The sequence below is a fragment of the Eubalaena glacialis genome, chromosome 4, assembly GCF_028564815.1.
Source record: "Eubalaena glacialis isolate mEubGla1 chromosome 4, mEubGla1.1.hap2.+ XY, whole genome shotgun sequence".
NCBI classification, from domain to species: domain Eukaryota; kingdom Metazoa; phylum Chordata; class Mammalia; order Artiodactyla; family Balaenidae; genus Eubalaena; species Eubalaena glacialis.
In genome coordinates, this window is record NC_083719.1 from 9,387,919 (window position 1) to 9,399,980 (window position 12,062).

The 12,062-nt window shown below is 42.6% G+C and overlaps 1 protein-coding gene across 3 annotated transcripts in view; it reads right to left on the reverse strand.

The window, feature by feature from the left end:
• Nucleotides 1-12,062, reverse strand: part of CTNND2 (catenin delta 2) — a 975,434-nt gene that overhangs the window by 117,584 nt on the left and 845,788 nt on the right. For 2 of the 3 annotated variants that reach the window (XM_061189130.1, XM_061189132.1), the window contains 2 exons: nucleotides 2,273-2,347; nucleotides 1,083-1,233 (listed from right to left, as the gene is read on the reverse strand). In XM_061189130.1, the coding sequence (XP_061045113.1) occupies nucleotides 1,083-1,233; nucleotides 2,273-2,347 (226 nt within the window). The remainder of the gene's footprint in view (nucleotides 1-1,082; nucleotides 1,234-2,272; nucleotides 2,348-12,062) is intronic. The other variant, XM_061189131.1, reaches the window with a different exon arrangement.

The window sequence follows — 12,062 nt, forward strand, 5'->3', positions numbered from 1 at the left end:
TCTGCTCAAACGTTACCTTCCCAACATCTCCTATTTTGACTTTGACCTCTCATTTAAAATCACAACCCCTTACGCTAAGTGAAAGAAGCCAGACACAAAAGCTCACGTCTTGTGTGATTCCATTTATAGGAAATATCCAGAATAGGAAAATCCATAGAAAGCAGACTGGTGGCTGCTGGAGCTGGGAAGAAGGGGAATTGGGGGATGACTACCTAATGGGTACAGGGCTTTCCTTAGGGTGATGAAACTATTTTGGAACTTGACATAGGTGCTGGTTGTATGACATCGCCAAAATGCTAAATGGTACATTTTAAAGTGGTTAATTTTATGTTATGTAAATTTCACTTCACTTAAAAAAAATCGCAACCTCACTAATTACATTGTGCCTGACCCAGCTCCATTTTCCCCCACAGAACATTTCTACCACACCGTGGGATTCATGTGTGTATTTTGTTGGCTGTACATCTCCCCTCTTCAGAATGTAAACTCCACCAGGGCAAGGCTTCCTGGCTACTTTGATATCATCTCTGGGCCTAGAACAGGCCTGGAACAAAGTAGGTCATGGACAAAAATCTGTTGAATAAATAGATGAATGTATGCCTCTTTAATGTTTCATTAATAAAAGAGCCTCCCTATTTCTTGAACACCAAACTAAAGGGAGATGATTCTTTAAAAATAGGATTAAAGAGCCAGTATAGTCTAATCCAAAGTAAATTTTAACATAGAGAGAGGAAGAAAAGTGGCCTGCATCCCATTAGAATTTCAGTTCACAACGTGGAAAGCAAACAAACAGCCGACAAGGATTTAGAGGATCAGGACGATGGCATCCAGTGCTGAGCACTGCGGTCATTTTTAATTTGCAAAGATTAGAAATGTCAACAAACATCGCATTTTCCTCTAAAGTCTAAAAGATAAATTAGCGCACTGATTTCCGCTAGAAGGAGAGCCGGAAAAGCAAGGTCTCTAACACATGCTCTGTTTCTGTACACGCCTATACGTTCTGCACGTGGATTCAACCACAGGAAGTATACTGTACTTCAATTAAAAACAAATGCAGACACTGTGAATCGGAGGGAACATACCAATGAGCTCCTTATTCCTGACGTCCAAGGCCATGTTCCGGAGTGCCGTGGCCACTGCACACACCACTCGGTCATTGTCTATCCGCAGCAGCTCCACAAGGATGGGCAGGCCTTTCTCTTTCCGGACAGCAGCTCGGATATACACCGACCACTGCAAATGAGGGGAAGCAAAGACATTAGGAGCTGGGGTGGAACCCTTACAAGCAAACAGCACGTGCGGGTTTTCACACTGCCGTCTACAGGTGTCAAAAAGGTTGGATGATCAAGCCCTCGTTGTGGAATGGGTTGAGTGTGTTAGACATGTATTTAAACATTTTAACTTTATTTTTGTCTCCAACATAGGATAAAGGTTTCAGCTTTAATCAGTTAAGCACTCTTCATTTCGCCGGTGCCAGCCTTCTCAGCCCCTGAGTTAAGAAGCCATTTGCGTGGTGTCTATACTCGGTACTTTAAGATATGGAGGTCTGGGACAGGAAAGGCTGGCTATTGACATTAAGAGGAATAAAAAAAAAATCCTGGGAAAAGTAGAAAACGATAAAAGGTAGAGTACAGGGGACTTCTTAAAAAGAGACTTGAATTTGGAGGTGGGGCAGAGAGATAAGTTACAGAAAGTACTGTCAATTAAGTTGTTTGCTGAATAATTAGGAGGAAATAAGTCAGAAAATGGTAGGGGTGAGGAGAGGTAAATATGACATCGAAGATGGAGGGTGAAAATTGTAAAATTAAAAAAATCGAAATATATAATATTATACCTAGGGCCATAATTCAATGTCTAATTTATAAAGTAAGCATACAATTTGTTGTGGGTTGGCAGTCGTTGGCCTTAGTGGAACACACCTAAGGCTCTTTATAGAAATGTACTTGCAGTATCAGGACCATAAAGTATTCAGATTCATTTAACGGAATACAGGTAGGCTCAGGTTTTCCAGACATTTGCATATGTACACTTTATACTCCTGTACAGTGTTCCAGAGAAGAGCATGCACCATAAAAATCAACCAATATAAGGGTTTACTCTGTTGCAATTTCAGTTATGATCTAAGAGAATTAAATTCATAACATGAGGTTCTGGATTCTGTGGCAGAGTCCTCCTGGGGACCACCAAAGGTGGACAAAGCTCCCACCCCTCCCCGCCAGGTCCCTCCACCCCCTTTCCCCTTTGGGGCAGGCACCCCAGAGCTGGCTCTCACCTGTGGCAGGCAGGGAGCCCCCTCTGGCAGTGAACGTAGGGCATATGCCATGCCTGCCACATCCTCAGCCCAGCCCTGCATGAAATATGAGATTAAAAAAACACACAACTTCATCCTGTCCTACGTTAGAGAAGTCACATTCACATAGTTTCTTATCACCATCAACTCAGACCGAGTGCTTTTCTCCTGCCCCTACTCTGTGCCTCAAGCTCTACGAAGCCTGAGGGGGTGGGGACACTCATGGAACTCACTAGAGCATCTCTTGTCTTCAATTAACTATTTCATAGTCCCAACCTCAGGGAGCAAAGAAATGGATGGTCAGAAAGTCTTAAACATGGAAAAAGCTTGAGCTTTGGCAGCTGCTTATTGAAATTTGGCTGTGAGGATGGGATATCCCTTCCAAGGGACGGCGTTTCATGAAGACAGTTCAAAACCTCCGTCATGTCCACGGGAAATGTCATTTGCAATTTGACATATGCTGAGACATGATTTTCGTCTACTTCCTCCCCTGCTTGTGAACCTTTTGGTCTCCAGGGCCCAGAAAAGACTAGACACCTGGGCTTCTGCAGCCCATTCATTGTTGGGTTCTTCCTGAAGACTAAGGAGCGAAGCTAATGGAAAAGAAACTAATGGAAGAAAATGGAAATCAGAGCGGGGGGGGGGGGTCAACATTTCCATATTGTAAGGTAAACATCAACAATATATTTGAACACTGGGGAGATATTCTGGGACTTTTGAGAGACCAGACAGGATGTTCTGGGAACTCGGGCAGGCTGAAGCATGGGCCCAAAGATGACCTCTTCCCCAGAACCACCTCTTCCCAGACCCCGGATGCTGGCTTGTGCATTAGTGATCTCTTCTAATCCCCCAAACTCCTGGGAGAGTGACATTACTGTTCTTGTTTTATAGATGAGAAAATCTAGACACAAAGATTTTAAACAACCTGCCCACAGGTGTCACCTGTGCCCTTGGCCCCCAGTCTTCTTACTCTATCTGCTCTGTGATGCTGACAATACTCTCTCCTCTGCCATTATCTCATTCTCTCTTGCCTACACCTCTGGGCTCGGTCTCCCAGAAACTGCCTTCCCCTCCCCTCCATCCTTCCAAACATTGAAAGGGTAGAACCTGACTATATCTGAAATGAACCAGGAAAGGTAGGCTATAACTTTTTCCTCCTTAGAAGTCTAGCTATTATATCCCTTCACGTTGGATGGAAAGATGATTTGGTGTTTGGAAAATAATGAGAGTCCTTCAGCTTTGCTGAGGACTGATTTGAGAGTAACCAAACATGTCTATGCATGGCCAAAAATGTGTATGAGTTGTAGATACATCTTTTTGGTATGAGAAAATGGTCAACAGTGATAGGTTCTAAGTGAAAAGGGAAAACCAGACAATGGATTTGATCTTATGTTATCGATATACAGAAAATAAGTTTTATTTTGAAACTTTTAATTGTGTGTGTGTTTGTGTGTGTATGGAAAATCCCCAGTATATGACAATTCAGAATGAATTATTTACATTTCATTCAAAAGATGATGCAAGTTTCCAAAGTTTTCTTAACATGCAAGGATAGTGATGCTTTTTAAGTAGCCGCCGAGCAGTCTTGGAGTAGGTCATGTATAACCCACATGTGAACCTACGTGTAACCCAACAAGAAGGAGTGAAGACGGCACAGAGGTGGGAGGAGAGAAAGCCACGATCCAGTACTGGGGAGAGGAGAAATATTCCCCAAGTGCACTCAACACGGAAGTGCGAGGCTCATACAGAGTTTTACCAAAAGAGAAGTGAGTTACCTTGGCCAGCACTGCAGCCCCTGGGGTTAGCGATGTGTATGAGTTGCCAAGAGCTTTGTAATTGAAACAAAAGAAGAAGTATCACTGGCATGAAAGTAGATGAACAAGAGAGATAAGTGTACCTTAACTCATTGTGGTTGAGGTGGAAATCTTTGGACAGAACTTGACTTTTTGCAAACAGAAAGAGAGCGTCATGCACTGAGCCCACCAGTGAGGAGGGAAGGGACCAAGCCGGTAGACCAGGATGGCTTTAAGAAGAATGGTCCATGAGCTGAAGAGAGGATCCTTGATGATTCAAAAGGAGGAGAAGGGAGAGAAGGAAGAGGAGGGGGAGGATGAGAAAGAAGAGATGGAAGAGGAGGAGGAGGAGGAGGAGAAGAGGGGAGGGGGAGGAGGAGAAGAGGGGAGGGGGAGGAGGAGAAGAGGGGAGGGGGAGGAGGAGAAGAGGGGGAGGAGGAGAAGAGGGGAGGGGGAGGAGGAGAAGAGGGGGAGGAGGAGAAGAGGGGAGGGGGAGGAGGAGAAGAGGGGAGGGGGAGGAGGAGAAGAGGGGAGGGGGAGGAGGAGAAGAGGGGAGGGGGAGGAGGAGAAGAGGGGGAGGAGGAGAAGAGGGGAGGGGGAGGAGGAGAAGAGGGGGAGGAGGAGAAGAGGGGAGGGGGAGGAGAAGAGGGGAGGGGGAGGAGGAGAAGAGGGGAGGGGGAGGAGGAGAAGAGGGGAGGGGGAGGAGGAGAAGAGGGGAGGGGGAGGAGGAGAAGAGGGGAGGGGGAGGAGGAGAAGAGGGGAGGGGGAGGAGGAGAAGAGGGGAGGGGGAGGAGGAGAAGAGGGGAGAGGGGAGGAGGAGAAGAGGGGAGGGGGGGAGGAGAAGAGGGGAGGGGGGAGGAGGAAGCTCTGGTCCAGGAGGAAACAGCACAGAAACAGGACCCAGATTGCTCCTGGTGAGATGCTTTTTCCCAATGAGGACCTCAGGAGGGTTATGATGCCTCAAAACAATCTCGGCTGAGACACACCTCACACTTAGACCTGTACTAACTCATTTAGTCCTCATCTCAATGCTATGCAGTGGGCACTACTGTTACTCACATTAGACAGATGAGAAAAGGTCACACGTTGTAGATGCTCAGCCAGGTCTTGAGCCCAGGGAGCAGTGCCCCAGAGTTGGTGTGACTGACCACCACTCTCATATGCTTCTCAGAAACACAGGACAAGTTAGACAATCTGCACTCCTAGTTGATCTAATCCCTTACAAATTCACCGATTCACTTTGGTATAACAATTCATGTTTTTATTTTAGTCTTCCAATAACCCATCTGGCACTCCTCTAAACTCCCGAGTTAAAGAGCCTTCTAGTACTGTCAATGGAGCTACTGGACATTTCAATCTGTTCTTGAGAACTACCTGCCAGGATTTAGCAAATCTGAGACAAGAAGTCATGTATAATTGGAACGACAATGAGAAAGGCCTTGTGCCAGGGAAGGATGTCTTCTACTTGCATGTGATGGGACAACAATTTGAAATAATAAATGCTGTTTCTTCTCCTCCTTGCCCATGGCCTTCCTGGAGAGAGGCTCCACCACGATTTGGCCCAATGAGGTGATGTCAGGATGGGACAGATAACAAAGCAGCAAACAGTTAGTGTTTAAGGGTAGAAAGCACAGATGCAGGTGAAAGATGGGATACACTTGAAAGGAAATGAGAATAGACAGAAAATATTATGACCCCTCCTCAGATCCCACACAGAGCTTCCTAGCAGGGGAGAGAAAGGATCCAGGTTGGGGAGGAAGCGAGAGGTGTAAAAGTATCTTTGGGGGCTGCCACCTGAAGTGCCCCTGGACAGGTCCTCCTCAGTGTGTGAGAGGCTGGTGATAAAACCCCCTGGGAGATAGAAGAGCAGAGAGTCTACAGAAGCTCTGCTGCCCTTCCTGGACCTCAGTGCTGGTTGCACAAGACTCAGGAAGTCCTGCCATGAACCATCACGGAGCAGGGGTCGCACAGTAGGAATGGCAACAGAACTTACTGGGCAGAAGAGGATTTCTGTGGCCCCAGTGTGGCATGGGGTAGCCCCTGAGTGTTTCTGTGGTCTTGAGTGGGTGGGCTGTGTAAGTTAGCCAGGGAAAAAGGCTAAGGATCCAGGGCTGCAGAAGGGTTAGTTGGCCAGGAGGTTGGGATGCATCAGAATGGCAGGCATGGACTGTGCCTGCATCTCAAGGAAGCTCAACAGTGGGGAAGGCAGGTGTGGGCCAGGAGAGCACCTTGGACCAGAGACGGTCCAATCTCCAATTGCCCTGTCCCAGCTGGGAAACCAATAGGACAAGGAGGCTTGTCCTGGGCAAGAGGCAGCATAGGAGAGAAATGATTCCAGACGGAAATGAATACCCAATCTCTGTCCCCCGCAGGGATATGAATGCCTGTAAGACCCTCAAGTTTAGCAGCAACCACAGGGGGGCAGGAGAAGATGAAGGCTGACAAGCATAAATGTGGCCAAGTGTTAAACCTTGAGGGACTGGGAAATAGCTGAATTTGATTGAGTTTGCTAGAAGTGTCTAGATTATGTGGTTTTTTTTTTTCTTTTTTTCCTTTTTTGCATCAGGCAAAACGAGGGCTCCAGGTGACTTTCAAAAGAGAACATTTCTGGTTGTGGATCTGCACTCTTTTCTGCTTCTCGCTAGCAGATGATGACCCTAAGAGTAGCCTTGGAAGATCACATCTTTACCACATCTTGAAGATGGCAGAACAGCTGTCAGCCTGGGTGAAATAATTCATGGAGGGGAGCTTCCCTCCTCACGCACCTTCCCTTACCTGTTACACCAGAGAAAATAGCTTCTACCTCCTATCTCGTTTGAGCCCTTGCATATTTGGGGGTCTCTTTGTTACAGCAGCTAGAATTTCTCTAACTAATGAGATGTGCTAGTGTGTTAAAATGAACTGTAATCATTGACTCCTAGCCCTACGTTTTAACTAGTGATATTGGAAGTGGGGTTCCTCATCCCTGACCTCTTCCTTGTAAAAATGACCCCTGGGACACCCTTGTGCTTTGTGTGTGTGTGTATATATGTGTGCATATATATACATATGTGTGTGTGTATATATATATGAATGTATACACCCTTGTGTATATACTCCTATTATAGCATCTATCATGTTTTTTTCTGGGCTTTTTGTTTACATGTTTATTATCGGTACCTGAGGGAAGTTACCAAGTCACGTTCATCTCTTTACGTCAACTGACTTCTAATTTCTGGCTCACAGCTGGAGAGTAAAAATGTTTAACTGGTGAAAGAAAATGTCAGGTTGATTTCTAGTACCACGTGTGTATTACTTAAGAACAGCATTCTCCACTGAAAGGCACTAGATAAAAAGGATCAAAGCCACTGCAATTAGCTAGGATCAGCGAGTTCCAACCACTTCCACAAAAGTGTAATCAGGGTTTGAAGAGATCGTACATTTCTTTGGGAGTCTCTCCTAAAGCCAAACTCATCCCTCAATTCTGTGTGTGGGAACAGAACTTCTGATGCAGGGCTTATGAATATCTGCTTGCCCTCAGTGCTAGAAGAACACAATACTGAGTGGCATGTCCTGGGCCACCACAGCTCTGATCATGCTGGGACAGTTAAAATGAAGTTTCCACATTAGAATTCCACTGTGTCCCCACTGCTGAGGTAATTAACCATGCCGGCTTCCAGGGTAGCCCATGTCTTAAACTGGGCTCAGAAAGGATTTCTTCTACAGACAGTTTTACAGCTGCTCCAGGAATCCTGGGAATTTCCTATAGAGACAGGTTGTACCTGCTAGATACCAAACCAAAGTCAACTTTGTACATTATTAGGCCCAAGAGGTTTAAAGATGCTGCCTCACTGTCTTCTCACTAACATTATTGCTGGTGAAAAATCAGCTGTCATCCTTATTTTTGTATGGAACATGTCTTTTGTCCTCTGGCTGCTTTTAAGATTTTCTCTTTATTACTGATTTTGAGCCATTTGTTTATGAAGCACCTTGGTATAGTTTCGTCATGTTTCTTGGGCTTGGGGCTCCTTGTGCTGCTTGGATATGTGAGTTTGTGGTTTTCATTCAATTGGAAAAATTTGGAACCATTTGGAAGATTTTCAACCATTATTTCTTCAAATATTTTTTTCTGTTTTCTTTCTCCTTTCTCTCTCCTCTCCTCTGGGAATTCTAATGGCACATATATTAGGCCACTTGAGGCTCACTGATGATCTGTAGGGTTTTTTTTTTTCTCTCTGCATTTCACTTTGTATAGTTTCCACTGCCATCTTTAAACTCATTAATCTTTCTTCAGCAATGTCTAACCTGCTGTTAATCCCATTCCATGTGTTTTTTTTCATTTCAGACAGTTTATTTTCAACTCTAGACATTTTATTTGGGCCTTTTATATATTTTCCATGACTCTAATGAACTTTTTGAACACATGTAGTAGAGTTACAATAACTGCTTGCCTGCTATTTTTAACATCTTTGTTGGTTCTGAATTGGTTTTGAATGGTTGATTTTTCTCCTCATTACGAATCACATTTTCCTGTTTATTTGCTTGTAGGGTTATTTTCAGTTGGATGCCAGACATTATTAATTTTAATGCATTGGGTGCTGGATATTTTTGTATTCCTATAGGTATTTTTAAACTTTATTCTAGGATGCAGTTAATTTACTTGGGAACTATTGATTCTTCTGGGTTTTACTTTTAAGATTTGATAGGAAAGACTAGAGCATATTTATCCAGGGCTAATTATACCTCAATACTGAGGCAAGACCCTGAGAGTATTCTTCCCAGTGATCCATGAATTATGAGGTTTTCCTGTCTGGCTCTTGGAAATGCACATTATGCCCATTCCTGTGTAAGTGCCAAGTTTCATTCTGTCTAATCATTTCAGGAGGTTGTTTCTTCAGCCTTGGGTATTTCTCTCAAATGCATGCATTGACAGATCTCTGCTGAATATTTGAGGGGGATCCTCTGCATATTCCTAGGGTTCTTTCTATGTGTGGCTTTCTCCTCTTTGGTGCTCTGTCCTATGAGCTCTAGTCACCTTGGTCTCCCTAGATACTCAATTCCATCTCCTTAGCTCAGAGAGTCTGCGGAGCTCCTCCTGGGTTCCTAATCTTTGTGCTGTGGTCTGGAAACTCTCTCAAGACAGTGAGCTGGGACAATCATAGGGCTCACCGTGTTTATTTCCTGTTTCTCAGAGATCAGTTTCTTCATTGACTAATGCTTAGTGTTTTAACAACCATTGTTTCATATATTTCTCTGGCTTGTTGCTTTTGTTGTTGTTATTATTACTACTTAAAGGAACTTGGTGCTCCATCTTGGCATCTTGGGTGGAAGTGGAAACCCCTCAGCTTTAGCTGTTTCTACAGTTTCTGAATGTAATTCTGTAACTTAGCACTTTGCTATTCAATGACAATGATGAAAGTAGAGCCAAACTATCCAAAAATGGGCTTACTCTCTAGTCAGTTTGGATGCATGTGGCATTTCTAACACAGCTGCAGCCCTCGGCATCAGTACTACTTACTGGGGTCTTAGAAGAAACCACTAAATATTGTGTGATTAGAACCAGTGACCTGGTGGTGACCCTGGCTCCTCTCCATCTCCTCCTGAGGTTGGGCCCATCGTCATTCTGCCTCAGGCTGGGCATCAGGTCCAACTCAATGTGTTGTCTCTAGGAGCCTGCTGATCGGGCAGAGTCTTCAGATAACCTCTGTGTTTATTTTGGCCCAATTTCTAACGCATTAGGCATGATGCTTCATGTCCCATTTTCATCATGGTCTTTCACCCCCCTGTTTCTTTGCATTTAAACCTTATGCTTTATATCACACTGTTCACTAGGACAAAGACCTTTGTCTTAGATGTTAAACCATGATTTTTACTTTTATTTCTTGCACTCCACTCATCTGCCCTGCTTCACTTTTAATGATACACTAATTGCTAAGCTACACTAAATTCAATGCCTTCAAAGCATTGCCCCTGTCCTTAGGAACAAGTCTCAAATTTCCCCGTTCTCTTATTTTTTATTCATTTGTGCCACATGGCCAGAGATTCTGTTTCCTTCTCAGTAAATCTACGTTTCTATCATGTTACTCCATTAAATATTAACAGATTAATATCCAAGTATCTCTTTATTCCATCTTACTTTAAACATAAACAGGCAACTAATAGACTCTCTGAGAATAGTCACATTTTAGGGCGAAAACTGACCATACAAAGATATCTAAAATGTTTGACTTAATAGTAAGTACAGATATATTTCTACAGTTCTAATCCTGAGTTTTCAGAGAGTTCAATTACAATAAAAATAACCCATAAATGGGAGTTGAAAGAGCATTCATTCACATTTTGGAACTCCTCAGACTACTATAACCGACTGTTTTAATATTCTGTGACAAACAAAATCGTTTTACTGTAAATGAGAAAAACGTAACCGAACTCCACGTTAGCTAATAAAAACATTTCACTTTGCTTCTGCCATTATGTTTTTCTGATGCTCGTAAACCAAGTAATGAGTGTTTTAAAGTTTAAAAAGTATTTGGGCCATTATGAAGATCTAGCTTGCTAGTCAATTTGTCACAGAAAAAGAGTGTTCACGATCTCCCCATAAAGAGAAGTTATTGTTTCAGATGATGAGGTCTATTAAAAGCTCTCTCCATGCAAAATTCTGGTGTTTTACCTTCACATTTCTGCTTTTGTTTGGGCCATAAACGTTAAGGACACTTAAAAAACGCCACTAAATTTCAACAGTTGCTATAAAAACACATTCTTAGAACCCTAGCTTTTAGATGGTAATGCTGTCTGCATGAAATTTGATGCTGTTTCTGTGTCCTCAGTCAATCTTTTAATTGCTCAGTTTTTTTGTTTTTTGTTTTTACTTAAATCAAACTTTTTTAAAGTAAGGATTTCTGAAGTTTGGTTTTGGTACAATTTATTCTCGATCTTTAAAAAACTGTAACTATTTATCAGTGTTTGGCTTAATGACAGTCTTCTCAAATCATTCCTATAGATTATCTATCTTCCCTTCCCACATATTCCCTTACCATTTAATATGGTACATTAATAAATTATACAAAAGATGATGATAACATGATTGACCTTTATGCATACTTGTGTATTTGTATTTTGATAAGAAAATTCTTATATAAGTATGTATATTTATAACTACGCACAAATATGTCCTAACGGCCCTTTGCCCTGCCTGAGGACTATCCCATTTGTCTAGAGTTATCAGGAAAGCCAGCGTTTCCTATAAGTAAGGTTGACATCCTAAGACTCAAAATTCTACCTTAACCATTGGGATAAAAGTCTTTCTAAAATGCTTTCTGTCTTCTAAAGTTACTAGTAATAATTAAACATTTTCTGATAACAGAGGGCCAGCATTATGACCATCCACGATTAGAATAAATGAAACAGCTGAAACACTGAATGGCCTCTGACATTTTTTTCTTTCTTGCATCTTTGTATTTACTTCTTCTAACTCTTCTATCTTTTCACTTTGCCATCAGGATATCTACCCTACCTTCTTAAGGCAGACCTGTGTGCCTGCTTACAAGAGTAACTCCTTGTATTTTTTAATTTGTTGCTTGAAATCTGATGAGGGCTGGGAAATCCGAGAGTCATAGCTGTTAAACTTTGTCTAAAGTACAGAACAGCTTTTGTGATGTTGATTTCAGCTGTTCCAGACCATTCTGCCTCTTTCTCAGTGGTCTCTATTAGTAATAGAAAAATTTACCAAATCAGTGCATCTGGATATGTGGGGATAAATGTCATACTGGGGATAACTGTGCTGAACTAATGTTCAGGGTTATGCACTAAAAACAGTCAGCAAGATGTTATTGCTAGAAAATACTGAGAATTTTTATCAGACTTCTTCCATAATTCTCATTGTATAACCCAAAGTAGGAGAGAATTTTTGAATATCAAAATAGGATAAATCAGTATAAAATAATTTAGTATAAAATAGTATAAACTATAAATTTATTGTTTTATTACTCTAAACACCTAAA